We start from the raw sequence: 27,989 nt of genomic DNA on the forward strand, positions 1-27,989 counted from the left end.
CTATTAAGGCTCTGACTTCCTTCTGTGTATTTGGAACAGACATGCCAGAAATGTGTTTTATTCTTTCAGGTGTCAATCTTCTCCCCTCCTTTGACAGGAGGTAGCCTAAATAGGCGACCTCCTGACAACAATATTGACATTTTTTGAGCGAAGCTTTATGACCATTTTTAGCTAGATGAACAAGCAACAGTACAGTGCCTTCTTTACAAGCACTTTCAGAGTCTGCAGCCAAAAGCAAATCATCGACATATTGAAGCAGTGTACAAGTAGGTGGCAATTCAAGGGTGTCGAGCTGCTCTTTCAAAGCTCTACTATAAATGCTTGAACTTTCAGTATACCCTTGAGGTGCCCTAGTAAATGTAAATGAGCGTCCCCCCCCAAGGTGAACGCAAACAAATATCTACTTTCCTTATGTATAGGGATGCTAAAGAAAGCGTTTTTTAAATCCACAACGCTGAAGTGCGTAGCCGTAGCAGGGATCATTGTCAATATCGTCGTCACATCAGGCACAATTGGAAATTGTGGGGCGACAACTCTGTTAATAGCACGAAGATCAATTATGAACCGGTATGGGATTGCATTGCCGCCTTTCTTATATACAGGCAAGATCGGACTGTTACACAAACTACCTGTAATCTCCTCGATCACCCCACGATGCACAAAATCAGAGACCATGCATTTCAAAGCACGCTCGCCCTCAACTGATATTTTATACTGCGGAATGCGTGGTAGTTTAACTCCATGTTTCAAAACTATCTTAACTGGCTCAATCTGTAGTACCCCGACATCATTGTCAACCGCCCATAAACATTCCGGGACAATACTAAACTCAGGAGGTAAAGGTCGAATCAGAAACTGAGAATTAGGAAGTTGCTGTGGTGAAACCGTCAGCCGTACTCCATCAGAGGAACAATGAATTACTGCATTCAATTTCTTTAACAAATTCAACCCCAGCAAATTCTCTCCACAGTTTGAAGTCAGAAGAAAAGGGCAATGGTCCGTAAAGGGACCCAAAGAAACAGACACCGGTGAAGAAACCGGACAGACAATTGGTATACCAGAAAACCCTACGGAAACATTTGTTTGCCCTGACAGTGGAATGTTTGGAACCCGAGAATGATCAATGGAGCACTTCTGTGCTCCAGTGTCTATCAAAAACTGGTGTTTCCTATTCCCTACTAATAATTCAACGTAGGGGCCTTTCTGATTCACGGGAATAGGTGAAGGTTCCAAACCCTGCTTCGGGCAGTCCTAATGAAATAGAGTATTGTCGGAAGGAAGCTCTTCAGAAAGGTAGGCAGCAGAAAGGTGATCAAATATGTTCCTCGAGTCCACACTCGAGGTCTGATTTTCCTGTGAAAAAGGTTGCTGAGGATCTTGCAAAAACTGACCTCTATCAGGGCCTCCTGCTCCAGGGCGGCCCCTGGGTCGTCTACCCATACTCCCAAACGCACTGTTTGACCTTTGTCGAAGGACGGGGCACTGTGCTCGTCAATGACCTTCCTGGCGGCAATAAGCACATTGATTAATATTCACAGAACCCAAACTAGCATTTCCTTTTGGGACATACTGACCTCTGGCCTGTGTCGTGCCTCCTCTGGGGTGTCTAACAATTTGTTGTAATAATACTTTGGTTTTCAAATCTCCTTTCTTCTTTTCTATTTTCTCCTTCTCATTATTAACACGGTTCTCATAATACCGAGCCATGTGCACAACCTCAGATTGAGATTTTGCCTGCCAAGCGCTCTCAGAGGACATAATCTGTGACTGGATGTCGGGCAACAATCCACGTACGAATTTGTCCACAAACAACCTTTTCCCAGACTCTGTACCCAAGTCCTGCCCACTGAAATCAGAAAATACCTGCTCGAATCTGTTCAAGAATTCGGTGGCGCCTTCAGTTTTCCCTTGAACACAGGCTGTAAGCTTGTCCCAAATAATTCTTTTCTCTGGAATTATAGTTTTTAATTTTGCGACAATTCTATCAGGCAAAGTATTACCTGAGGTGGTTTCTCACCTGCTGGTCTTTCCCCATCAACCCTAATCATATTAGCCCACGTATCTCCCAACCGTGGCACATCGTCTATTGTCCGAACCTGCTTCATACATCTACGGGTAGGAGTACAGGGAATAGCAAGTCAATATCACTTAAGGTGAACACAGAGGACTGCAAGACGGACTCGATCTCTTTGTAAAACCCCGTCGGGTTTTTCCTGATATCGGGAACTGATTGTCTAATAGTGTTCACTTCCTGTCGTGAAAACGGGACGTGAACGATTTGCGATACATAATGTGCAGGGATATCCACAGCGGGTGCACCAGTCCCAGCGTTAGCGGGAATCTCAACTTTTGGGACAAAGGTCAGAGGGACCTCTCTCATAGGCAACTGAGATATAGGTACCTCCGGCCGCTTACTAAGCAACAGAACCAGGGCGAGCGCTAAGGCAGCCGAAGAAGTGTCGGGCGAAAAAGCCCTTTTACAAATCCCCAACAATTCTATGGGGCAACTAACCTTCTTTCTTACACATTCTTCTTGCAGGTACTGTACCATTACCTGAATTACCTTTCTTTGCATTTCTACTGTATACTGACTATACGTGTCATACACTTCATCTGGCGGAATCGATGAATCCGAGATCCATCGAATCGCATCTTTGGTACAAATTCGTACTTCCTCGGGTGCCGATCTACGACATGGAAGGAACCGTTTCTGTACATACATACTATTGTCTTCGTCATCCTCATCTCGTGACTTTTCAAAGTCCTTCCTATACTCAAACAATCTTTCAACATGACCATATACTTTCTGCTCTGTGTCCCTCGAAAGTGCCAAAGCATTTAGATCTCTCACCCCTTGTGGAGGATCCGAATTTTGTAATCTACCCCACATCACACATAAATGAGTCCCCAAACCTTCGATAAAAACATTTTTCTCGGGAAAACTGTTCAAATTAGATAATGTGGAAAAAACGTTAACTTGATCACCTTTCTCCATACAGTGTTTAGCCCATGCAAACAATTCCTGTTTCTTATCTGCAGTAACAGTATTACGAGTGACAATCTTTGATCCTGCACCTTGATCAACTTCAGTCAATACGGGACCACTCGGGAGCGGAGGTGCAGGTAAATTTAATAAAGGTGTAACTATTGGCGCAGAAGGAAGGTGAAGGAACAACAACTAGAGGAATAGGAACAATAGGTTGTACAGGGGGAACAGGAATAACAGTAGGAACAACAGCAGGAATGGGCAGATCGCCCGCGCCCAAGAAAGGATCATACGGAGGTGGCGCAGAGGCACCAGGCCTGCGTTCGTTTAACAATTTTTCAATAAATTCTTCAGAAACATGAAAATCTTTAGAGAGTAAATTTTCTGGATTCCAAGTGAAAAAGCCCTATCCATATTTATCCCTACTTTTAAGCTGCTGTAACGCTTCTTTTTTCCAATTCTGTAAAACATCAAAGGCTGCAGGTCTAGCCTTCTTTTTTAGCAAGACCGATTCTAGGTATTCAATACGGGAGATCTCAAAACTGCCATTGATTGGCCACTGAAATTCGGAGGCATGTCTGGTCTCTCTGTGCCAAATATAATTAAATACTATACTACCAATGCCATACTTACAGTACATAGTACATGCCGGCGACCCCTCCTGTGGTGCCGGGCGGCTTAATTCCAAAGATTGTCGATCGCTGCGGAACAGAGCCCTAAAGCAGCTAGACAATTTCCCAGGCATTTCACAAAAAATTGGTGTTACCTGGTCAATAATTGTGTCTGCAGATACAATACGCCAAATTCAAATTGTCAGGGTTAAATTAAGAGCCGGGTCACGACTGCACCTGACCAAACCTGAGGAGGACCATACGGTTTATCAAAGAACTTACCTAACGAATTTTACCTTGTGTTTGGTGGTGTCGACAAATCTGCCCGCCTCAAAAATGGACCCTCGTCAAGATGCCGTGTCAGACCACACGACTATCGTCCAAGGATCGGATCGTGCAGCACTGCCGAGGTATCGTGTCTCATTCGGTCGGGCCCGCAGAATCACACCGTCCGATCCCGGTTCGATAGTCTGCGTCAACCTTCAATGATCCGGCATCAATCTTGAGGGTCCCTATTCGGGCGCCAACTGTGAAAACATAGAAATTGATATGAGGCTGGGAAGCCCAAAAGAAACACACCAACACAGGTTACAAAGGACATACAAGTGCTTTATTTACAAGCTACAACAGTTACCAAAAAGTCAATTGACAAACGGATAGCTATTTGGCTCTCAGGGTAACGTAACGAACTTCAACGAGGGTTCGATGCATTAGTAGAGAGACCGGACATTGCAATACTTGGGTTTTTATATCCTTTATCCAGCCCTTGGCCAACCCCCTCACGGGCTAACCATTCTTGGGACCAGGCCTAGGGTTCCTTGCCAGGTCAATCCTATAATGTATGCATTTTGATCAGTTCCGCTGATACAGTTGTTCATTTACACATAGGTCAGTGATAGGACAAGGTCTCAGTTCGCGACCCCGACAAGTGGCCTGCAGGCATATTAATAATTTGTGTGTGCGGAGGTCACAACGGCCAGAATCTCACTCAGAATGTCATTCGGCCTCCATTTTGATGTTCAGGGTGACTTCCACATTACAAGAGAACCTAAAATGGCGGCTAAATCCAAGATGGCGACTTACATAACTTTTCGTTAAGGTCAAGACCTTGCGGCGGAGTCTATTTACATGATATTTTAGACAACTTGGCGTAGGCCAATACACATTCAAATACTGCGATAGGAGGCATAATATCATTTCAATTCCAACAGACCATGTGTAAGTTGTCTCTAAACGCTTGAGATCCTGGAGAAAGTGTATGAAAGTGGCGTAAGAAGCTAAGATCTTGCCTTAATAATGGTAACAAATGCAAGCTTTGACAAATTCTCTAAGCCGGGCGGCGTGGAACGCAATGTTTACCTGCTCCATTGAATATCGTGCTCGGTGGAGCGGACCAGCTTTCGAAGGCAGAGCTACAATCTCACGCCTTCAGTTTATGCGGTAACAGTGATAACAAATGTAAAAATGGCGGATGGACACTATTGTGTCCCCTCGTATGGGGATTGGTTGTTGGTTGCCATGGTAACCAGTTAAAGAAAACAATGGCAATGTACGAGTACACAAAGACTTGCCTGATCTGTTAGAGAACTCTAATTAGACGAGTGTGAAACAGATAAATTCATTGAGGTGTAGCATGTAAGCACACTATGCCTGTTGTAATGTAATATGCGGCAGTGCGAGTAAAGGCTATTGCTGCCATTTATGAATACAATATGGAACTTGGGATCATGGGAAATGTAGTCCAATGAGAGCAAGCATCCTCTGAGTTTATATAGAAGTCTGCGGGAGTAGAAGTCGATTAAAGAGTGGGAGAGAAACCTCAAAAGTATCCAAGGTCTGTAAGATTCAGAAAAGAGGGGGACAGGGGGGTCCCCATTCAGTATTATAACACATTTTATTTTTTATGTTCATAGATCAAGCATATTTCATAATTGTAAAAACGAATGGTAAAGGGTTGTCATAATAATTTCATAACTTGCATCCTAAATCCACAGAAATCGATATCAATCGTAATTATAATGAACACAGTTCTGTGAAATTTTGTGGTACTGCACAATAACTTATTTTTTTACATCCAGTTTATAGCAACAATCGTGGCTCCCACAATTCACTTTGGTGGAATACCGGAATACATCAAGGTAATTGATATCTACTAGCACATAGAGTGGTAGATCTTAAAAGAAAGGACTATATAGGAGTAGTGATCTTACCTATGGTAAGAATTACACAAAAAGACTAACAGAATCACATGACATTCATATAACTGGTATAATTTTCATAAACATGTCTTGCTTGGATGGATCAATGTATAGCATGATGAAATTAAAAAATGGCTAAGTAGTAGTCAAAAGAGAAGATAACATCTCATCTATAGAAGGCAATAAAGATTGTACTCTTTGTTCATTCCTTTAGGGTAAACTGGGTCTAGGAGATGAACCAAATGCATCTCTTTGCAATAATTGTTTTATCTCCGTCTCTGCCTGATGTCTGTACTACCTCAAGGATAACAACCTAATCTGGGCCAGATTGTGTCTGTCCTCCTTCAAGTGAAGTGCCTGGACACCAGTGATTTAGGATTCCGAGTGCGGATGCTGGAATTGTGTTCCAGCCATCTTTCTCGTACAGATCTGTTTGTCCAACTTAAAGCGGGCCACATTGGCATTTAATAGCATAAAGGACCTCACTGCTGTTCGATGTCGCATAGTCTTAGTGCAATTTTCTGACCAGTATAGGGATGTAGAATATTGTGGCCCTTAATAATATTGCTGCAACTAGGGCATGGGAATGTGCCATTCTTCTTCATGGAAAAGGTCTTCTGTGTCTGTTCATTTTCTCAGCTTTGACTGGTCTGTCCTTAAAATGTCTTCCTCTCTTGTAGGCGGTCATCAGTGGTCTTGCGCAAGGATTCTTGAGTAGGATCATGGTGTAGGTAGCATTTTCCCAAAACGCGTTGTTCTGAAATCAACAAATGCAAAGAAATATCTTTTTAACAAATTGGATTGAGTTTGAATTGGATCATTGAAACTATATTCTGAAATCAATGTATAACATTTGATTAAAAAATTGTAACATTATCTACATTTTGGCTGATCTATTCAGCGATAATGTGTGCAGAGGATGGGCGTATGCGATACCTTTTGGAGACTTTTCGTTTCCTGTCTTCTCCGCTCAAAGCCGGACCCCCTCCAGGCTCGTTGATCCCCCTTGAGAGGGTCTGACCAATATATCGGTGCCTCTTTCATTTTTATTATCGAGTTGGTCTTACTTGTTTCAAGTTGTCTGGACCACTCCTGTTGGTTCCGCGGGGCACCTCTTCTTCATCTCGGTGTCTATTAAGGAGGTTACCTTTTAGGTCTTCACTTTTCCTTGTCCGAGTGCTTCTTGAGGAGGGTTGGAATATCTACCTTACCTACACACACACACAGAGGTAAGGGGGAGTAGATGGGAGGGTGAGAGGATAGGGTAAGTCGGTGTCTGGTGAGGTAGAAGAATACTGCATTCTTCCCGGATAGTCCCTAGACTCACATGTGGGGTAGGGTGCGTCTCTGCCCATAAGATCTGCACGCTCAGTACCACCCCAGGGGGCCTATCTGGTAGTAGCCTCACCTCCCTGGCCTCATGAGAAGGGGTGACATCACAGGATTCTTCAGAGAGCAAAGGTGATACTACAGTGTTTGTGCATGTGCCTTGAGTAAGGAGAGTGCATGTGATCAAGGTAACTGGGAGAGATGAAAGGAGGGGGAGTGAGAGGCTGAGGAGAGGTGGAGAGTAGAAGTGGCACGGAATAACATTGGAGGGTCCGAGCGAGGAGAGGGGGCAAGGAGCTGGATAGGAGAGTAGAAGGAAGAGCAGGGGGAATAGTAAAAGGTAGGAAATGGAATTGTACATCAGGGCGAGGAAGACGAGGGCGTGAAAAAATCAAATCTGACCTGGGTCGGTTGGAAGGCATCAAGTCTTGGTTCAAGGGCCAGTACAGTTCTTGTGGGACACCAGGTAAGGATCCGCCTAGAATACCCCAGAGGGAGTCGGGTAGAAAAGGCTTTTGCCTTTTTAGGCTCTCACCACTAGCCAGTTAGATTTAAGATGATAGGGGGTTACCATTTTGGGGACTAGAGAAGACTGGGCTAGGGTGGAGGAAGCCCACAGGGGGATGTTCCTTTGGTGAACGCCATTTAAATTGATAATAAAATCTCTTGAACCTTTTTTGAAAATTGGCGTGTTCTTGAGGCCCTCTGTGACGGCAGCCAGTGCTTTGGAAGTCCCTTTTCACCTGACAGATTGGCACATTTTGCTACACCCACTTCAATTACTATTGTTTTGGCAAGAAAATAGCTTCCTTTTTTAGATGTTATGTCTGCTCCTATGTATGAAGATGGTATGCCAGCTCCTATGTATGAATTGAAGTTTTAAAGAAAACGGGTGTTTTCAGTTGTAACACTTTGTTTAACTGTGGGTTGGTGCTTTCAATTCATCTTTGATGTTCTTCTCACCAGTTGAAGTCCCTGGGCTACCTGTGTGGGCTGGTATCTGAAAATGGACCCAACTCTGAAGACCTCAACCGGACGGTGGATCTGTTAGCGGGTCTTGGAGAGGAACGGCCTGAAACAGGTAAGATAGTTAAAAGTACAAATTCACCCATTTGATCCATTGTCGACACTCTGCATAGTTTCCAAAGTTACTTCTTAATCATTGGCATCACTTTGCACTGTGGCTTCAGGGTCTTCTTGCCAAGGAAAAGGACTTGCAGTTTTTAACGACCACCTACGTAATTGTGAAAGAAGATTTCATGCTGCCCTAGGAAACTGTGAACACATGCTTGCTTAAAAAGAAATCCCATTTAAAGACTATGCTGACTCCTGTCCTGGTGGGACGAGTTCTGAAGGGCAACTTTTAGGATTAACTTTTTTAACTTTTGTACAGTTTTAGGATTACCAAATTTTAGGTACACTTTCGTATCTCGAGGGAATATCTCTGCATCCTTCACCGCTCTATTGTGAAGGGGCAACAGACTATGTCCTTGGCATTACATTCCTAGACAGGCATGCCCCCCTCTAAATTTAATGATTAATGTGTTTAGCACTGTGGACAAATTCCTGCCCCCAAAGGATTCGTTGCTTGACTGTGTTTCTGTAAAGAGATGGCTCTTACAGCCACTCTTCCTCAACCAGTGAGCTTCTAATGTTAATGGTAAGTGGACACATTTGTGCCCACCCCTCTAGCCTTGATGTTTACTTTTGAATGTTCTTTATGGGCATAGGCAATTTTCCGTGAAGCCCTGCAGTCAAGGTGTTCCTGTATTATAGTCTCAGCAGGATCGGCACCGAGACAGCAAAACTGTATTTTACTAATGGCTAAGGCAGCGCTCTAGGCACTAATGGGAGATGGTGTAACGAAGTAGAGTAGGATACATTTTAGGGTGAGACACAAGTTAATGTTTAAACATTTATATGGGATGGTTGTACAATCAAGCCAACTAAGAAAATATAGAACTCAGTGCTGTCTTCATCTTGTGTGAGCATTCCAAACAAACCAGTCTCGCAGTACCTTAGAAGTTAAGAGGTTGCAGCATGATGCAGTGGCAGCAGACCTGGTCACCAGATTCTTGGGCAGGCAGACAAAAGAAGGGACGCTGGAATGGATCTTGCAGCAGCTCAATTGAAGAGGCTTCAGACCAAGGAATCTTCAGGGTTCTGTGATTTTTGGCGCCCTTTTCAAGACACCCGTGAAGAACAATTATTGCACGGTCGATTTGTCTGCCTTTTTCAGTCCTGAACTCTGGTGAGGGGACTTCAAGGAGTGAAATCTTGCCTCTGGAGGTTCCCGAATGAGTCCACCAAAGTTTCAGGAGCATTCAATCTTCGGAAGTCGATGCACTGCACAGTAGCCAGAGGTCCCAGGGTATTGCCGGCTTGAAGCCTGTGAAGTTCACAGATCGTTGTTGGATGGCTTGAAATGCAGGTCATCTTCAGACTGATTGGACACACCAGTCATACGGAGGCAGTTGTCCTTTTCGTGGCTTTCCTGACGCTTGGAAGAAGGGGTTGGACAGCAGCAGTTACTCAGAGGGCTTCTCCAGTCATCTGGAAGTGGCTGCAGACCTCTCTCCTCCTTGGTTCTTCTGTTTCAGGGGTCAACTTGTTTTCAGCCTCAGGATCCATGCCTCTTATGTAGGAAACCCCAGCCAATCAGCTCCCATGCACCATTCAGACTCTGGGTGGGCTCTGTCCTTACAGGACAGCCAGCCCCCCTGTTGGTCGATAGTTATCTGAACTTGAACTGCACCAATTAGTTCATGGCCCTACTCACATACTGGGCAATACCCTTGATTTGATCTTTTCAAAGGAATCTTGTGTATTCAAGTCTTAGTTCCCCTACTAAGATCTTGCCACCGAAAATGCTGTTGCGCTCGGTTAATACTAAAGATCTTAGTGCCCATATAGCTACTAAGTGTGATTCCCTAGGACCGCTATCTTTGCTATCGCTGTCTCATATATTTAAAGACTCAGCAGACAATTTTGCCACTCTGAAATTGGTTCAAGGTCGTAGATTGCCATCTCAACCTTGGTTCTCAGACCAACTTAAAGCTGCCTGCTTGAAGCTGAGACAGACTGAGCGTAAATGGCGTAAAACATATGATCCACAACTTAGAGAATCTTAAGCTTGCCTTTCTATCTATCTTGCAGATATTAAAACTGCCAAAGCAGCTTTTTTCTCTCATAAGATCGAAACAGTTTTATGTCACCCCAAAACGCTGTTTTGTATTGTTAAATCGTTGGCTTCTTCGGAATCTCCTACCTCCAGGGTTAAGCCTACTCAAACTGTGTGATGCCCTTTCTCTTTTTTTCATTAATAAAATAGATGTCATCTGGACCAACATTGGCAAATCTTTAGTTATACCTGCCTCTAACACGAGTAAGATGCCACCTGTTAATCTTCTTGAACTCTGCAATTGGTCGACTTTCCCTCTCTTCAGAGGGCAAAGTATTAACGACTATTCAAAAAATTAAATCTTCCTCTCTGGCCGATGCTCTCCCTATGGAGATCATGAAAAAGATTGCACCAGATCTATTGGTAGCGCTAACTACGGCTGTCAATGACTCTTGTCAATCATGAATTTTGCCTCCCGAGTTGAAATCAGCCAGGGTCGTCCCTCTTCTAAAAAAAAAACCCCACACTCCCTGCTTCCCTTTCTCTCTAAACTTCTGGAATCACTAGTTGCACCAATACTTTCCTCTTTTCTCGAATCTACTAATGTCTTTAAACCAGCACATGTGGGGTTTAGACTTGGCAGGGGCACAGAGAGCGTGTTAGTGCCCGTACAGGATGATATGTCCAGGCTGGCCGATACAGGTGGGGCTGGGGCCCTGATTTTTTTTTTTTTTTTAGATCTATCAGCAGCATTCGACACTGTTGACCACCCCATCCTGTTATCACGCCTGGCTCAGATAGGAATATCTGTCCAGGTACTAGCCTAGTTTACCTCGTTCCTGGCAGACAGTACTCTAACTCTTGCCATGCCTCCTTTTCTTTCTTCCCCCTACTACCTCACTTGTGGTGTCCCCAGGGCTCGTCTCTGTCTCAGATTTTATTTAATATCTATATTTAGGCACTGATGTGCCTCATCCGTTCCCATGGCCCCAATTGCTACTCCTATGCTGACGACACCCAGATTCTGATCCGGTTAGATCGGGATCACACTGAGGTGTCGTCATGCCTTCGGAGTTGCTTGATGTCGGTTTGTGAATGGATGGACCACAAAGACGGAGGTCCTGGTTGGTGTCCCCCTGATCCCTCACTCTGGGTCTCTGCCTTTTGGCCCTCCACTCTTGGTTCTCTCCCTTGCCCAGTTGGCAAGGTGAAAAATCTTGGTTATTCTTTGCGCTTCTTATCTATGGCGAATCAAGTTGCTGCTGTGTCAAGCGGGTCACTACCAACTTAAGGTCTTGAAGAAAGTTCTTCCTATGATTCCTGAACCGCTTCGTCCTCCGGTGGTTGCGGCGTTGGTGTTATTCCGCCTAGACTAATATAACTATTTGTGTTTGGCACAGCAGACTGGCCTCATACAGCAGTTTCAACGTATACAAAACTTGGCTGCTAGGTTGGCAACGGGCACCCCATATGGAGCTCATATTACTCTGGTGCTGCGCTCCCTCCACTGGTTGCCGGTCAGCCAACGTATTAGATTTAAGGCTATGTGTATTATTCACCGTGCCATCCATTGTCAAGGGGCGGAGTTCCATCAAGCTAAATTTCTCCACCATCAGCCTGAGCAGTGTCTACGCTCTTCTACCGCCGTTCTTCTTGTTGTCCCGAGGTTTCGCCGTACTAGGATAGGCAGTGGCGCCTTTTCCATAATTGCGGCCACCCTATGGAATGGCTTACCTCCTGTGATGAGGAAATGTTTTAATCATTTGGTCTTCAGAAGAGCGCTTAAAACCACGCTCTTCTAGGCTTATTTCTATTTGCTCAATACTTGGTTGACATGATCTCCCTCTCCAGCGCCATGATACCTTCAGGTGACTGCGCTTTAGAAGTGAATATAACATAACAGGCAGGCACACCAGAAGATAAAGAACAGCAGTGTTTGAGTCCTTCCCTGTTTCCTGTACTCAGACACGCTGGAGCCTTGGCGGGCTTCAGAAAGGATTCCTGCCGAAGACACCATAGTCAAATGAAGGGACGCGTCCCCAGATAGCACGATCCTCCCCGCAACGAGAGACAATAATGGGCTCTCCCAGGATGGGAATAAGGCCAGGACAAAGTGCGGGTGAGCTTAAATGGGAGTTTATCGATCAGAATAAGGCATGCAAAGAACTCTGCAAACTCCGAAAGCGCTCTGTCTGACAATAGCAAAGACTGGCGTATATATTTACAAAAAACGTCATAAGAACCTACATGCTATAGGGGGCACAAGTTCGTGGGGATTGGGTGGCGCCGACTAGCTATAGGTGCTGCTGCGATGTGGTTTGCTGTGGCTGGAGGACGTCACTGGTTACCCTCGTGGGTTGGGCTGGGCCTGGCAGGTCAGCTGGGCTCATCCGGATGGTGGTGTTGTGCCAACCGTGACCAGTGTCAGAGATGAATGTCTTTCCTGACTTTCTGCCCTAGGGCCACGCACACCGCAGTCATTCAACATTACAATATTATCTTCCCTGGTAAATCTTCCAATAGGTTACTCTACAGGTTAATGCAACACAAGAGGAATGCACCTAGCGTGGGGTCTGCTGGCGATTCATCAATACATGGTTACCATTGTCCTGTTGACCGGGTATCGGAGGTCATGGGGTTGGGTCTCGGGGCATGGGACAGGCGGTCCGTGTCATCATGTCTTGTTAGAAGTCATTATGGATGTGTTCCTGTAGTGTTGCCATAATATTGGGTGTCCTAATTTTACAGGGGCCATTAACCTAAGGTGAGCCGGTAGGTCGTGGAGCCTACGAAAGGGCGCCTTTGGATCTGTGTTTTAAGGCCGGGGTTTACTGCTGGGTTGTAAATAATTCAGGTGGCAGGCCTTGGCCTTGGGTACTGCGGGGGGAATGTGAATGCTTGAAGCGGCTCCTGCCGAATCGGGGGAGGTGGAGCAGCGCGGCACAGGCCTGTTTTTTTGTCTGGCAGGCTTCACTGGGAGGAAGGGGGAATGGCCTTGCATGTGCTCACAAAGGTATTTTCCTCGTGTGTTGCAGATTTTAGGTGGAAGAGACATAAACATTCATATAATATACAATACTCATTGAGTCTTTCCAAAGCTAGTGCCACCATATGGCCAATTTGAGCACATTACTTGCACACTACGTTTTTAACTACAACATTTTGTTATATGCTTATACATGCGCGGTAAGTGAGGTAGTAGTAAGGTTGGTGAGGCACGCAGGAACAACCCGCCAATGAGACTGGCGGCAGTGGCACATAGTGGGCTTGGACACACATATGGTGCATTTTTCGTGCACCCCTTACATGAGGCCTTAATATGGTTGCATTTGTCTTCCTTTGCACTCTAGCAGCATTAGTTCAGTTTTGGCGCGGGACCGTGGGGTGCAGTCTTCTCGATTACACACAACAACAAAAACCCCCGGGACGCTTTTACCATTTGCGCATAGCTACAGGGATGTAGGTGCTTCATCCCTAATGTCATATGAGCACCCATTCTGCCATTTTTATACATTTTACAGGTTTTTTAGTCACAGAGGTTGTGGAGAGAACGCTTCCATCACAGGTGGTTTGCTCATTAGTGTTTGGGGACTCTGCTTTTGTCAGGGGACCATTGTACAGTTCTTTTCCACCCAGGCCCTGCTGGCCGGGTCATCCTGGAAACAGCGATACACTGCGGAAGGTGAAATGTTAGTGTTGGTATCTAACACTAGCTCATGTCCGTTTTGTTCGTGGGAACGGGCTCTCAGCGGATCTGCCAGAGAGCTGTGGCCACAGGGATAATTTAAACTCTCCAAGGGTGGGGGCCGCGCCGCGCTGCGGTGCACAGGGCTCAAACCATCTTTATTAGACAAAATGGTTTCCAAGGCCTAGCTAAATTCAGCAGGTTTGGTCAATGTCAACAGCCAGTGGCCCATCCACCACCTGGGCCCTGGTGGCAGGGGGGGCCCCTGACGAGCCATGGACCTCATCGGGGGAGAGGAAGCAGGGGAGGGGGGTCTCTTGGACCAATCCTCCCCTACACAAACCAGGATCTCCCTGCACCTAGCACGGCAGAAGGACCAAGAAGACACAAGCACACAAGAAATGGCGAAAAAGAACACCATTTTGGGTCAAGGATGACCTTTCTGTGCACTACTGTGGCTGCAACTACTGCTGGGAATATAAATTGCACAAAGGTAGGTAGGATAGAACCACCAGCCATTCAGATTAGCCTATCACTGTGACCAAAAAGTTACAGGAGCAATGAGAAGGGGGATGCAGTGTAACCCCTCAACACTCCACATAAGGTGGGTTGTGCTCATCTCACACTATGAAAGATAGGAAGGATAAAAACATATCCCCCTATAAAAGAAAAGAAAAATCAAAGCCCAAAAGGGCTCCCAGCAGCACTGCACAGAGTACTGTGAGATGCAAAAGCCAAAACACAGATGCCACAAAACTTGGAGGAAAGTATAACTACAAGAAAAATGTATTAAAAGAAATACATAATATTCCCAAAAATAGCGTTCAAGAATGAGTCAGTGTGGAAAAAGTGTCCCACTCTGGAGCAGACCAAAATGGAGATGGCTAAAGTAAGTCTCTATTATAAAATACTGGTTGCACCTTTGTGCACTCTATTTGTATAATTTAGTTAATCCGTAAAATAATATATTTGACGAAGTACTGAAGAATTTTGGAGAGGCTTGCGATTTAATTCTTGCCTCAATCTACTAGGTACCCTTCAAAGGTGGGGTTCTAGAGGAGGGATCCCTAGGCAAGATGGAATCTGCCGGCTCTGTAATACACTGTGGGAATTGGATTGGTTAAAACATTGATCGGTTTTAGCGAAACATTAGGGTTTAGGAAAGCGTGGTTGTGAAGGTTTGTAAATGAAGAGGACTTGAAAAGTAAAGCAATGTGGTTTAGGCTCCTATATGGGTACTCTACTCGGTGACCATCGCTTTAGTGAATATTTTAATAGTGATGCATAAAAGGTTGGGTGAAAATATTTCTCGACTAGCATCACTACAAAGAAGGTGGGATGCAATGGATGGGAAAAGTTCAACCAATGAAACCTAATGGTTAGAATGGGTGTCTATGGTGGTTATATTGCGTGGTATTGTGTGAATTAACGTTGATTATCTGTTTTAGAATGTATTGTGGTTAAAATACGTATTTTATAAGTAATATGCTGATTGGTATTTGTTAATGATTTGAGGTATTGATGAACGTTATGATTGAAAATGTTTGTTTTTCTTAAGCTACACAATACAAAAAATGAAAAATGCTTTTCCGTTAACCCATTGGAGTCTATTGAGGATGGTTTAATCTTTATATTTCTATATGAAATATGCTTTAGGGAGGTACTTCCCTGAACATGTGGTCGAACAGATCGGGGTACCCCCAATTCCACACTTCGCTCAGAAACATATTGGACTCAGGGGAGCTTTTTTGCACCACTTTGTTCCTTAAATATATCAATATTTGGTCTTTTCCAAACCCATTCTCAAAGCTTGGGCTGCAATTGCATTTAATTACTTTTGGATACTCGTCTTACTGATTAGTACCGTATGATCGGCATATAGGAGAATTCCCCTTTTCCCTCCTGAGAGTGGGGCATCTATATCTAGGTTTTCGATTTCTATGGTATCTTATTTATATACAGACTAAAAAGAGTAAGTGTTATAACACCATCGTACCTTAGCCTCTATCCACAGGGAAGGGCTTTGTCAAAACACCATTAACCAAGCGTACTTGGCTGCATTTTTCTGTCTATAAACATTGTATTGCTGCTAAGAGGTTTATCGGGACACCATGGCCAATTAAATACTGCAATCATTGTTCTCTTGCTATTGAGTCAAACGCAGTGCGCAAATCTATAAAGACTGAATGTAGCTTTTGGTTCCTGATATTTGTATATTTTTCGCAGATCAATACCTGCTCTGAAGCCCACCGGCAAGTCCTCGATCCTCCAGTCTCGCTAGTAATATTTTCCCATAGACCTTGGAGGTAACATCGATTAAGGAGATGGGCCTGTCATTTTGAGGATCCCCTTAGTTTATTTTCTTATGTATCAGGACTATTTTTGCTCCTCTCCAAAATTGAGGTAAGGTTTGGTGACTTGTTATACTAGAGAACATTGCCCATAGGATAGGCACCCACACTCTTAAATCTGTGACTGAAAGATCTGCCGGAATTCAATCTGGGCCTGGAGCTTTAATTCTTTCCTGTGCCATGATTGCCTGCCCTACCCCCTATGTAGTTGTTTCAACATGCCATTTGCCGATATACACACCTTTACAGAGCGTTTCTCTCCTCTGTGGTTTAACAGTAGGGGCTTGATGCAATCTACTGAGGTAAGTATACCAGCCATCTTCCGCGATGGAGGCTTCGGTAGGTAGAGCGGACATAGAAGTATTGGAAGAGACTATCCTCCAGAATGCTTTTGATATCTTTCTTTTTGGTCACTAATTTGAGCTCATCCCATTTTTGTGTTTCATATGTAGCTTTCTTTTGTACAAAAAAGGCCTTGTATTCATTTTGTTTTTTGTTTTTACAAGCTTTATTTGGAATTTTCGACTTATCCTTGGCATTACTGATGAGCATTTATACCAAAGCATAGAATCAAAGGAATAATAAAACCAGTAGGAGAGAAGTAACACCGCTCTTCTTCGACCTCTATACGTCCCGTTCTGGAAAAGATAGCCCTAGGTATTGCACAGCAACAAAAGTAGAGTTCATGAGAGAAATCTTGATCTGTCTCCGCTAACAACCGTGTGCAGGGCTTCTGATATGATAGGATATGGCATTTGTAACACGCCTATACACAATTGTTTCAAGGCGCGACGAGGCAAGGAAGGGGGAACAAAGGGAGGACAGAGACCATGATCTTACTAGGCCAAGTGACATTGAGTTCGCGCAAGTACAGGGGAGGGTAGAGGGGACAAGTGCCAGGGGAAAGGGGTGGGGGTAGTGCTGTACATGGGATCAAAACAATAACAAGAAGTGCGGCCAGCAGGTAGCAGGTGCAAGGGTAAGTGTACATAGCAGGTGCCCAAAAGTGCAGGTAGGTGGACTGTAGGGTTACAGATACAGACTCAAGTTCATGGGTTGCCAGGAGACAGTGAAGATGTGCAACTAGGTGGGCAGGGACCTGAGCCTGAAATCGAAGGTTAGCCAGGTGACCAATGCAGTATCAGACAGGAAATGAGCAGGGGAGAGGAAGAGAGAAGGGAAGGTCTTGAGGTGCTTCCGGAACCAGAGATGTTTCTCCTCAAGTTTCAGAGAGGGAGGGAGGCTGTTCCAGAGGGAGGCACCAGCTGAAGAAAGAGATCTACCACCAACTCGTTGCTTGGAGAAGCGACTGACCCTGAGGGAGTTGGAGGAGCGAAGAGCTTGTGTAACAGACAGTATTTACGAAGAGAGTTAGCGGTATTGAAGACCCAGACCTCAGAATGCCTTGTGGACAATGCAGAGGGTCTTGAACTTAATCCTTGTAGCCACAGGGAGACAATGCAGAGATTTCAGTGCTGGAGAGATGTGATCCCTTGGCTTGAGGCCAAGGACAATTCTCAGTTCTGTTCTGGATGAGTTGCAGAGGGTGAAGCGTAGAAGCAGGAAGATTTAGAAAGCGGCTGTTGCAGTAGTCCAGCCTAGAGGGAGCCAGAGCTCTAGAGACAGTGAGCTTTCGGGGGAAGGAGAGGAAAAGAAGAAAACATCTGAGGAGGTGCAATTGGTAGTTTGACTTCTTAGAGATGTCAGATGTGAGGAGAAAAGTGTGAAGTCGAAGATGACCCTGAGGTTCTTAGCCTCACAGGTGGGAGCAGGAAGCGGGCCAAGGGAGGCCGGCCAGAGTGTGACAGGAAAGGCGGGCGCAGGTGTGCCTGTGAGGAATATCTGTCTTACTGGCATGAAGACAGAGCTTGTTGGTGGCACACCACTCCTGCATAGCAGACAGTCCGAGAAGAGGTGGGAGAGGGGAGCCTGAAAATGAGCAGTGTCATCCGCATAGCACTGAAATTTGAAGCAGAGAGCGGCATTGCGGTGGGAGAGGTGCCAGGTATTGGTTGAACAGCCAAGGAGAGAGGTTAAACCCCTGAGGAACACCACAGGTAGAGAGTGAGATAGAGGAAAGGAAGGACCTAAGTTGGACCTGGGAGGGTCGCTCAGGAACGAGGTCAGCCAGGCCAGGACCTGATCGATGGTACGCAGGTTATCAAGGAGACGATAGAGCAGGATGGCATGGTTGACCGTGTCAAAGGCAGAAGAGAGAGAGAGTAAGATGAGGACAGAGGGGAGATTAGAATCTAGGTTCGAGAGCAGGTCTTCACGGATGTTCAGGAGAGCGGTTTCCATGCCTCTGGCTGCTCTGAAGCCAGATTTATGGTCATGGAGACAACCAACAGATTCAGTGTGAAGATTAAGCAGGGAGATGGGCAGCTTTTCCAGGAGTTTGCCCAGGAAAAGAGTGCTGGAGATCGGGCGATAGTTAGCTGGGTTGGAGGAGTCGCTTGAGTTTTTCTTGAGACAAGTGTGCACAAGAGTGCTTCAGGGGGAAGGGAATGGTCTGGGGCGAAGGAGTGCTTGCAGAAGTCATCCAGTGCAGGAGCGAGGGTGTCTGTGGTCTTTGATGGTTTTGAAAGAACAGGGAAGAAACTGTTTTGAAGAGACTTTCATAGATCGGACTTGTCCTGGGTTTTAGAGATGAAATGCGAAGTGAGTGCCGTGCAGAGGGTCTGGGAGGGCACAGGAGACGGAGACTGCAGCAGGATTAGCCAGCTCCTGGCAGATTTTAAAGAGTTCTGCCGAGTTGTTAGATGCTGCAGAGACGCGGCTTGGATGTGGGCTCTCTTCTTAGTGCGGACAGAGAGCCGGTATTACCTTTGGAGCAGGCGACAGGCCAGTTTGTCAGAGGATGTGCAAGAAGCTAGCCATTTCCTCGCAGCCTCCCTGCACTTGTGTTTAAGGGTGACTAGGTGAGAGTCATACCAGGAGTTGCAATTGCCTTTGGGCTTCAAGCGGATCCTCATGAACATCAAGAGTATCGGAGATGGAAGAGTGGAGCATGGAAAGGGCTGTATCAGGATGTGAGGCAGCTAGAGGAGGAGGAGGAGGAGGAGGAGGAGGAGGAGGAGGAGGAGGGGGGAGAGAGAAAGTGCCGACGAAAGCCTCAACGGACACACGCTTCATGGGTTGGATGACCAGGTTGTGAAAGTGTCCAGAGGAGAGACTGGAAGCATCAAGGTGTATGTTGAGGTCTCCAAGGAGGAGTTGTTGAGTGGTCGTGGCAAGGACGGAGGAGGAGAGGTCTGCCCACAGAGAGGACGGAGGTGATCTGACCAGGTAGCCGATGGATAGTAGTCACAGTAAGAGAGTGGTCAGGAGAGAGAGAGCGCGAGCCTGCAGACGAGGCATTCGAAAGAGTAGGCCTGCATAGGAATGACAGAGGTAGGAATCCACTGCGGGAAGATCAAGGATACACCCCCTCTGGAACGGTTGGACCTGGGCACGGAGAGGATCTTGTAGCCATCCGGGAGTAGAGTGGCAAAGCTTGTGACAGAGCTGGCTGTGAACCATGTATCGGTGAGACCGAGGACATTGAGATCAAGTTCTTCCAGGAAACGCCAGATCTGAGAGGAGTGTTTAACAGCTGAGCGAGAGTTGAGAGTGGCAATATGGAGAAGGTTGCCAACCTTGTATCGGGTCCCAGCGCTGAAATCCTGTAGGTTCAGACAAATAGTCCTCCAGACCCCCAAACCAGTCCTCCCAGCAGTCAATTCACAACTACTGAGGACACCAAACTAGGGGAAAGGGGAAGTGGATAAAATAACAAATGGTCAGGATTCCTCCTTGTTAGGGAGAATTCTCTGTTAAGGCTAATGTCCCAAACCTAGTGAGTCCCCCAGCAGCTTTGCTGGATTTTTGGGGTTTATTATTTTCTCCTGCTAAGAGTGAGACTTTTTCTCCCACTCTTAGACATGATTTGAGATATCCTTTGACTTTGTATTGTGTTTTATGGGCTATGGGGTCTTTTACTCCATAGGGTTTCATGTGGTTTTGGTAAGTGTTACACAGCACCCTCAGTGCAGTAACACAGGGGTGTCATAGTGACCCCCAAACATAGACTCCATACCCAGGGACTGACTACTGTCTCCCAGGGAATGTAAAGTCACCATTGACTTTACTAGTCTTAAATTGTGAACAGAACTAATACAAACCATCATATTGTGGAAGTACTGGTAGGGGTAATTGGATTGCCCCTGGGTCTGTTTTTCGAGGGGGCACTGTGTAGTCCCCCCTGGTCGAGTTTCTGGCTGGTGGCCGTGGTTCCCACGCGAAATATTCCACCGGAATATTTACTATGGGATTATCCCATTCATTTTAAACGCACCACTTTTTGGTGCAATGTTAAAGATACCGCTGGGTTATTTATTTAATATTTATTCCCCGGTTGGGTCTTTTTGCCAGGACTCTGTTTTAAAATGGCGTTTGTGTTCGCCTCTGTAACTCCAACCCAAGTGGAGCCCTTTGTTCCACTTTTTGGCTGGCTTCTACACAGAAGCCTCCAAAAGTGGTGCCATTCTGTCTGGGTCTACAGGACGTGTGGGAGGGGGGTTTAGGCACCCTGGATTTAGTTGCCGCGGCAACTCAAGTCGCACTCTTGTTTGATTGGCCCAGTGGTGAGCCGTCCGGCTCACCACTTAGCATGTTTGAGTGACAGCTAGGACTGATGAATGGGGGTTTTCTGCATAAAAGCAGGGCTTTGGGGACTGGAACTTGAGAAGTCGCCACAGGACCAAAGAATCCGGAGAGGAAGAAGCTGAGCCGACCTGCAACGACGACACCACCGGTGGAGCCCTGCTGAACCGTCTCACCACTTCCCAACGACAGAGGAGATCTTCATCCCGGAGAGTCTTCGTCCTCTGAACTGGTGGGGATAACCAGTTCGCCCTCTTTTTCGCCTTCTTGGATCGTCTCGTGGTCGAATCGCCCGTGCCAAGCACCCCGGCGGCCGGATAGCCATGCTTCACCACTACCGCAAATAAAAGGGTAGTACCTTTTTAACTGGGAAACTCCGCGGCTGGATTCTTCCCTGGCAGTGCAACGACCTCCAGCTTTCCTCCACATTGAGATCTCCTCTTCCCCTGGACGAAGCACCGACTTGCAGCCGCTGCCAGTAACAACTGCCCCGCTGGAGCTTTCTCACCATTTCAGGTACTGTCCCGCCTGGTCTCCCTTGCAACAGACTGTTCAAGGTGTGCTGTAAATCCTTGACTTTCTATCCTGGGGTGACTTGGGACCTGCAAAATAACTTTTCCTGACTTGATCCAACCCTTTTTGAACTATCTGCAAATACTCTTTAAAGTACTATTCAACTGTGTGATCTTGGACACATTCCGCCTTGCTCTCCAAGAGTGGGCCTGGCATATGACTTTCTTGCTCCTCAGTCGACTCTGCCTTTTCGGACATGCTCTGGTTCTCTTAAACTGTTGTTATTGTTTATTTTCCTAATTCTACCTTTTTCCCTCCCTTTTTAACTAACTTATTGAAGTGCCATCTTAGGTTAAGCGCGCACCTCTGTCTGAAGATAAGTGGTGTTTTAACTAAGACTTGTTCAATAAGTAATCAGGGATGTATATATATATATTAATAGTGACTGTGTTTCAACTTGCTTGCCATATTAGTGTTAGTGTATATTACAAAGTGTGTTTTTAAATGAATAATTATTTACTTTTATACCCAAGCTCTGGTCAGTGTTTGCTTGTGCTACTGTATTTTGGTACCTATCTTGTATACTCTATGTACTGTCTAACTCTTCTTGAGAGAAGTCTGGCTGCTCAGCCACAGCTACCAGGTAAATCGGGGTGGTACAGACTGCTACCAATTGGGTTTACTGCCAACACCTGTAGTCCTAAGCCTTTTGCAGTGGTCCCTAAGGGAGCTGCACAGGTTTCTGCCTAACACTCCTCCGATACCCTCAAACATCAGGATGCCTCTGAATTCTGGAAATCCTGCAATAAATACATCTCTGGTTAAACATCCATTAAAAGATACCTTAGCACTTTCTTTAAATAATCACCCTCTCAGCCCTCTGATTACCTGACTGCCTCAGCTCTATGTCTGAAGGCAATTCAATGGAAATAATGGGTGGTGTTGTATAACTTCTGCTCATCTCTCAACTGCTGCTTCAACTCTCTGCTGCATTTCTGAATACTTGCTTTGGTTGTTCACTGATAACTATATACAAACTCTGCTCCCTCTCTGCAGTTACTTTAAAACCTTTGCTTTTGCTTACTTGTGATAAATATATACAAACTAATCTTTTTAAACTAATGTCTTGTTTCCCTAACTGAAGAGTTCTTCGTAAAGTCGTTTTAACGTGCCCCCAGTGCTCTATCCAGGTACCAGGGTTATCTCTTGCTTTATTCCCAGTTTCCTCTGACTGGAATCAGAATTGTAAAGTCTCTCATGGATTACTCAGTGCAGCTCAGCCGCGCTTCGCTTAAACAACTTACAAGAAATCTGTGCTTTGAAACTTATTATAATTTCACTGTGCAAGGATCTCGTTGACTTTGCTGTCCGCTGTTACAGCTACTGAGTAAACATCTAACCGGCGCAGTCGTAAACCGAAAGATACGCGCGGTGCGGCTTCCCTCACACTCTCTCCTTCACGTCGCAATGTCCTTTCCTTTAATGCAACTGACATGAAAACAAATCCCGGCAAGCTCACAACGAACACAATGAAAATGTTCCAATAGCTACACGCGCAAGGCCCTATTCAAGCGCACACATTCTCTGCTGATGCCGGATCACACGTGGGCTTATTCCATACAGATTACTTTCAAATTGACAAATACTTTTTAGCTAGTACAGTTAAATGTTTTTCAGACAGTTCATAATAGAACGCTTTAAATGCTGTTCATGCAACTTCCATTTCTTGTTATTGCTTTGAAGGACATTTAATTTAACATAACTTCTTTCAACGCTTGTCACTTATCTGAATTTTAGTTCGCTGGCACTTCTTGGTGGCTGTCTTCAAAATAGGTATTTTCTCTAGTTTCTCAATGATTTTTTACTGGAACTCATCAAAGCTGCGACCTCTCTTGAACCGATCCTGAATGAAAGGCATCACAATAGTCTCTGAACTAATCACTTCTGTGCAGGAAACTCCATCTTGAACTGGGACAATTGTAACTGGCTGATAGGATTGTTAAGGAAAAATGCACTCTCAGCCAATCCAACCCCACTAGCAGCTATAACTACTATAACCACCTAATCCCGCCAAGGAGTTCCTAGGCTATATCCTCCTGTTACCTAGAGACCTAACACCTTGAGACTTCGGGGAGGGGTACAAATCAGAGGTACGCCCTGCAGAGGTGTAGAAGGAGCCGGGGGCGGGGGGGAGGTCAGAAGAGGAAGGAGGAGAGGGCAAGGTAGCCAAGGAGGAGGCAGAGGAGGGAGGCAAGGAAGCTAAAGAAGGGAGAGAAGGGACAGCAGGAGAAGAAAGGAAATTGATGAGGCAGGGGAAGCATCTATCAAAGAGAAGGTTGGACTGGCTGCCTTGGACCAAGACGGTGGCATTCAGGTAAACAATGATAACCTTGGAGGAGTGGGATGGGGCCAAGAAGGCTTCCCACCGGGTGCCACCATTAATAGGAGAAGAGAACACAGAGACCATATGAAGAGTCCATATGTCTGGCGAGGGAATGACAAAAAAGATGAGGGTCTGTCTGGAGGAAGCACTGGTATAGGTGTCAGCGATGGGGAGGCCTGGGTTGGAGACCAGGATATCCCTTTTGAACTTCTTCCTACCAGACTTTGTGAGGAGAGCAGGATAGTTGATAGAGAAGCTGTTTGAAAAGATACGAGAAACCGAGAGCACCATAGAGTAGGTGGGGGAAGACGAGAGAGGGAGAGGGGTGGAGGGGAAAGGGTGGGAGAGGGGAGACAGTAGGGGAGGACACAAGGAGGGGGTGCAAGCAGACGAGACAGAAAGGGAAAATACAATAGTGGACGATTGACTAAGTAGACAAGAGCTTGGATGGAAGAGCAGGCAGAAAACAAGCCAGTTCTCTAAGCAGATCAAGTTAGCAGGGCATCAGGAACAGGGCAATCATTAAAAAGAGAACCTAGAGGAGGGTGGAGCACAGCAGTACACAGAACAATATACAAAAAAACAAAGTCGACAAATGTGAACCTAAAAGAAGGTAGAATGCAGCAGAACACAAAGCAATACAATGCAAAACAGGGCAGTCGTGAGTAAGAGCAAAGGGGGTGCAGGAGGCTGGAGAGGGTGGGGCACAAGGCACACACCATAGGGAGTTGAGAGACCACACAGTCGGGGAGGAGCTGCTGCGATCGACACACACACACGCACGATTTACTGTGCCACAGAACACCTGTCCTAACCCCAGCACCAGAGAAGTTCCCTAATGAGGGTGGGGATGGCCTATGAGGAGCGAGAGAGCGTAAACACATGTTGGTGCATGCTTACCTGCTGTCCGAGCAGGGGTTCGGGCCCTGGGTCCTTCTGGTCCAAACAGGTCCACACACCCTTTTCTTCGTCTGCCCTTACATTCATAGGAATGTTGTGTGACATGTTTCACCCTGCTCCAGGCATCAAGGCGCTGTCACTTCAGAGGTGTGACAAACGCTGGTAAAGGAGCGGCATGGAGAATAATTGCTCAATAAAGGAAGCACACCTCCATATAACATTGGGATTTTCTCCTTTGCCAACACCTAACCAAACCTTCTACCCACTAGGAAGCTATTGCTGGGCCCTTGGGGTCTTTCCATTGGCTAGCGATTGCCAGCCTAGCCACTTGTTGCAAATGGGTAATCTGGGATGCTCTCGTTCCGGATAGGGGGTATCCTCGTGTGGGTCTACATTTCCAAGCACTAATAACTGGTTCCAGGGGAGGGAGCATCCAGTAATTCCCTTGATATGGAATACACATTCTTTCCAGAAGGTCGTTATCCCAGGGCATCCCCACCTCATATGGCCCGGGGTCTCCCTTCATACCACAACCGCTCCAACACAACCGGTAAAGCCCAGGACCCATTTTTGCTTGGTCTTTGGGGTGTCGGATAACATTCAAAGCACTTTTTTTTTTCAAGTTAACATTTTATTAGAGTTTTCAGAAACAGATGCACATGAAGCAGTAGCATAGCATTTAAGGCACATTGATAATCGACAATGATGGAAAAGACATGGTCAGCGGAGCTGCAAGTGATATAAATGATTCCTCCCCCTTCCCCTTTCCCCTACCACATGGTTCACCCTTGCAACCAGTGGGTTAGTGGTGACCGTCTGGTGAGAGCCGGGTATTGTTCTGAATAATCCATGAATGGCGCCCAGGTGTTCAGGAAGTGATTCAGATTTCCATTGCCGATGCCAGTCACTTTCTGCGCCACTGCGATTTACCAACATTTGGACCACCACAGGGGGACAGAAGGGCCCTCTGCGTGCTTCCATAGGCGAGCCATTGTTACCTTAGCTGCAAGCAGGAGATGCGTGCAAAGCCTGGAAACCCGTCCTGACAGTGGGAATTCCCCCCCCTCCTGTATCTCCCAAGAGTATGATCCCGGGATCCCATGGAAACGCAAGCCCGGTAATTGCTTTGATGTGGTTTCATACTTCCCGCCAGTACCGCTCTGCCTTAGGGCAGGTCCATACCAAGTGAAATAGGGTACCCTTTGATGCGCATCCGCTCCAGCAATTTGGGGGAATTTCAGGGTTAACTGGGCCGGGGTGACATAGTACCTGTAGCAGAACTTATATCCTCCCTCCCTGTTTGTAATACATTGCGTACTTTTGTGCAACCTTTCCCAGATCCTTCTCCTATTCTCCACCTCAATCACCCGTCCCAGGTTCCTCTCCCAGTCACGCATGTACTTTTCCTTTACTCCCGGGTCAGTTCTATCTAGAAGGCAGTAGAGGGTCTAGATCCTGCCTCTAGGTGCTGTGGAAGTTAAGGAAAGCTCCAGCGCAGTTAAATCCCTGGCCCCGCACTCTCACCTTTTTGTGGGAGATCCAGTGCCGGAGTTGGGCATAGCTAATCTTCCCCCACTCCAAATTTCTCCTTGCACCTGTCAAATGTATCAGGCGTGCCCCCCTCGAAAAAGTCTGACAACCGTTCAAGGCCACCCTCCCTCCACCGCCGGAAATTGTGAGGGCGATTCCCCAGAGAGAACTCTGGATTATGGGGGTCAGCGGGCCCCTCGGGCCTCTATAGCTCAATTTCTGCGCCACCGTCTTCCAACAGCTGATGGTGACCGCTGTAGCTGCCGGGGTTGGGCCCTGCTTGGCCTGGGCTGTGATGGTGGGTAAGTGGGGTAGCCCCAGGGGGTGGGGGAAGGGCACCAGGACTCTTCCAACTACTTCCTTAAGGGTGGATTGGAAGATTGGGACCATGTGTATGCATGTGATTGCTGCGCTGCAAGCGCGTATGTAGAGATGTCAGGAACCCACAAGCCTCCCGCGATCCTCCCACAGAGCATCATTTTATTTGATATTCTGGGCCTCCTACCCCCCCAGATAAAGTTTAGTATGCTTCTCAGCAGGGTATGCATTTCGACTGCGGGAATGATTAGTGGGAGTGACATACAGTGGTATAGCAGTCTGGGGAGTAGTCATTTTTACTGCGGCTATTCGCTTGAACCACAAGATCTCCTGGTGTTCCCAGTGTTACAAATCCCTCCGGAAGTAGTTCTATAACTAGGGGAAATTGCACCGATATAAGCGGGAGATATCACTGGGGATCTGGACCCCGAGGTATTCAATCTTAGACCCAGCCCAGGGGATAGGCAAGCAGAGACCCAGTGCCGTCTTTGCGATTCGGAGAGATTGACTGCCAAAGCTGATGATTTGGCCAAGTTCAAAGCACATTTTAAACTCATTTTCCCTAATTGTGACACATCTTGAGGACTTCTGTTCTCTCCTCCAGATTGGTTCCCAGTGCTCCTGTTGCATTGGCACTCGCAGTTAGTCACTCCATCTGCGCGTATGTGAATGTATCCGATGGTAGGTTCCCTTGTATGTGCTGGTAAACCTTAGTTACCAGTTTTTTCAACAAACCCTGCTCAAGGGTCCATTCCAACCCCCGCCCTTAAGAGCCTGACTGCCCGCCTCTAGGATCCCCTTGGATGATGCCTAATGCCTCCGCTGAATATATTGAAACCATTCACCCTCACCCACCTCAAACATTTGTTTTGCGTTCTTCGAAAGTCATTGTTCTGGTTCCTGAAAATAAAGCTCCAACGGTCAGCTGTCTGTGTGCCTCCCAAGCCTCAAATCCAGTCCTTGGAATACCTGGGGAAAAGTCAGTGTTATGTGAAATCTGAGACCGTGGACTGAAAGCCGAGGGCACCACAAGCATCCTCGGTTATTTTTGTTCTGTATAGGAGATACCGTTGTACTGCCCTAGTTTTAATAGCTAGAAACAGCAGGTGTGCCAATGGTTCAGATATTTGTCTTGTATATGGATTGAATAGTTGGGGGCGGGGGATATCTGGACGCCTTAATAGTCAATGGGATCCTTTGTCCATTGGATCTGGGACATTTCCTCTAGCTCCTGGGAATCGTCAGGGTAAAGAGAAACATTTAAGCCCTGGGATTTGTCCCCATTGATGGCCAAACCCCCTCGGACACGTTAGCTTCCAGGGCCACTGGCAGAGAGGTTGTGATGCTGCTTAGGATGGGCGCAATATCATGTGCGTATAACACAATTTTGTGCTGAGACATGGCACAACTTACTCCCAAG

The 27,989-nt window shown here is 46.3% G+C and overlaps 1 protein-coding gene across 1 annotated transcript in view; it reads left to right on the top strand.

Moving 5' to 3' along the window:
• The window catches only part of TRAPPC10 (trafficking protein particle complex subunit 10), a 1,566,314-nt gene that overhangs the window by 645,327 nt on the left and 892,998 nt on the right, over nucleotides 1–27,989 (top strand). Inside the window, exon 9 of the mRNA XM_069635677.1 lies at nucleotides 8,091–8,205. Coding sequence (XP_069491778.1) covers nucleotides 8,091–8,205 — 115 coding nt within the window. The remainder of the gene's footprint in view (nucleotides 1–8,090; nucleotides 8,206–27,989) is intronic.

Source organism: Ambystoma mexicanum, chromosome 7p, assembly GCF_040938575.1.
Source record: "Ambystoma mexicanum isolate Mex_15411 chromosome 7p, UKY_AmexF1_1, whole genome shotgun sequence".
In the NCBI taxonomy this organism is placed as follows: Eukaryota; Metazoa; Chordata; class Amphibia; order Caudata; family Ambystomatidae; genus Ambystoma; species Ambystoma mexicanum.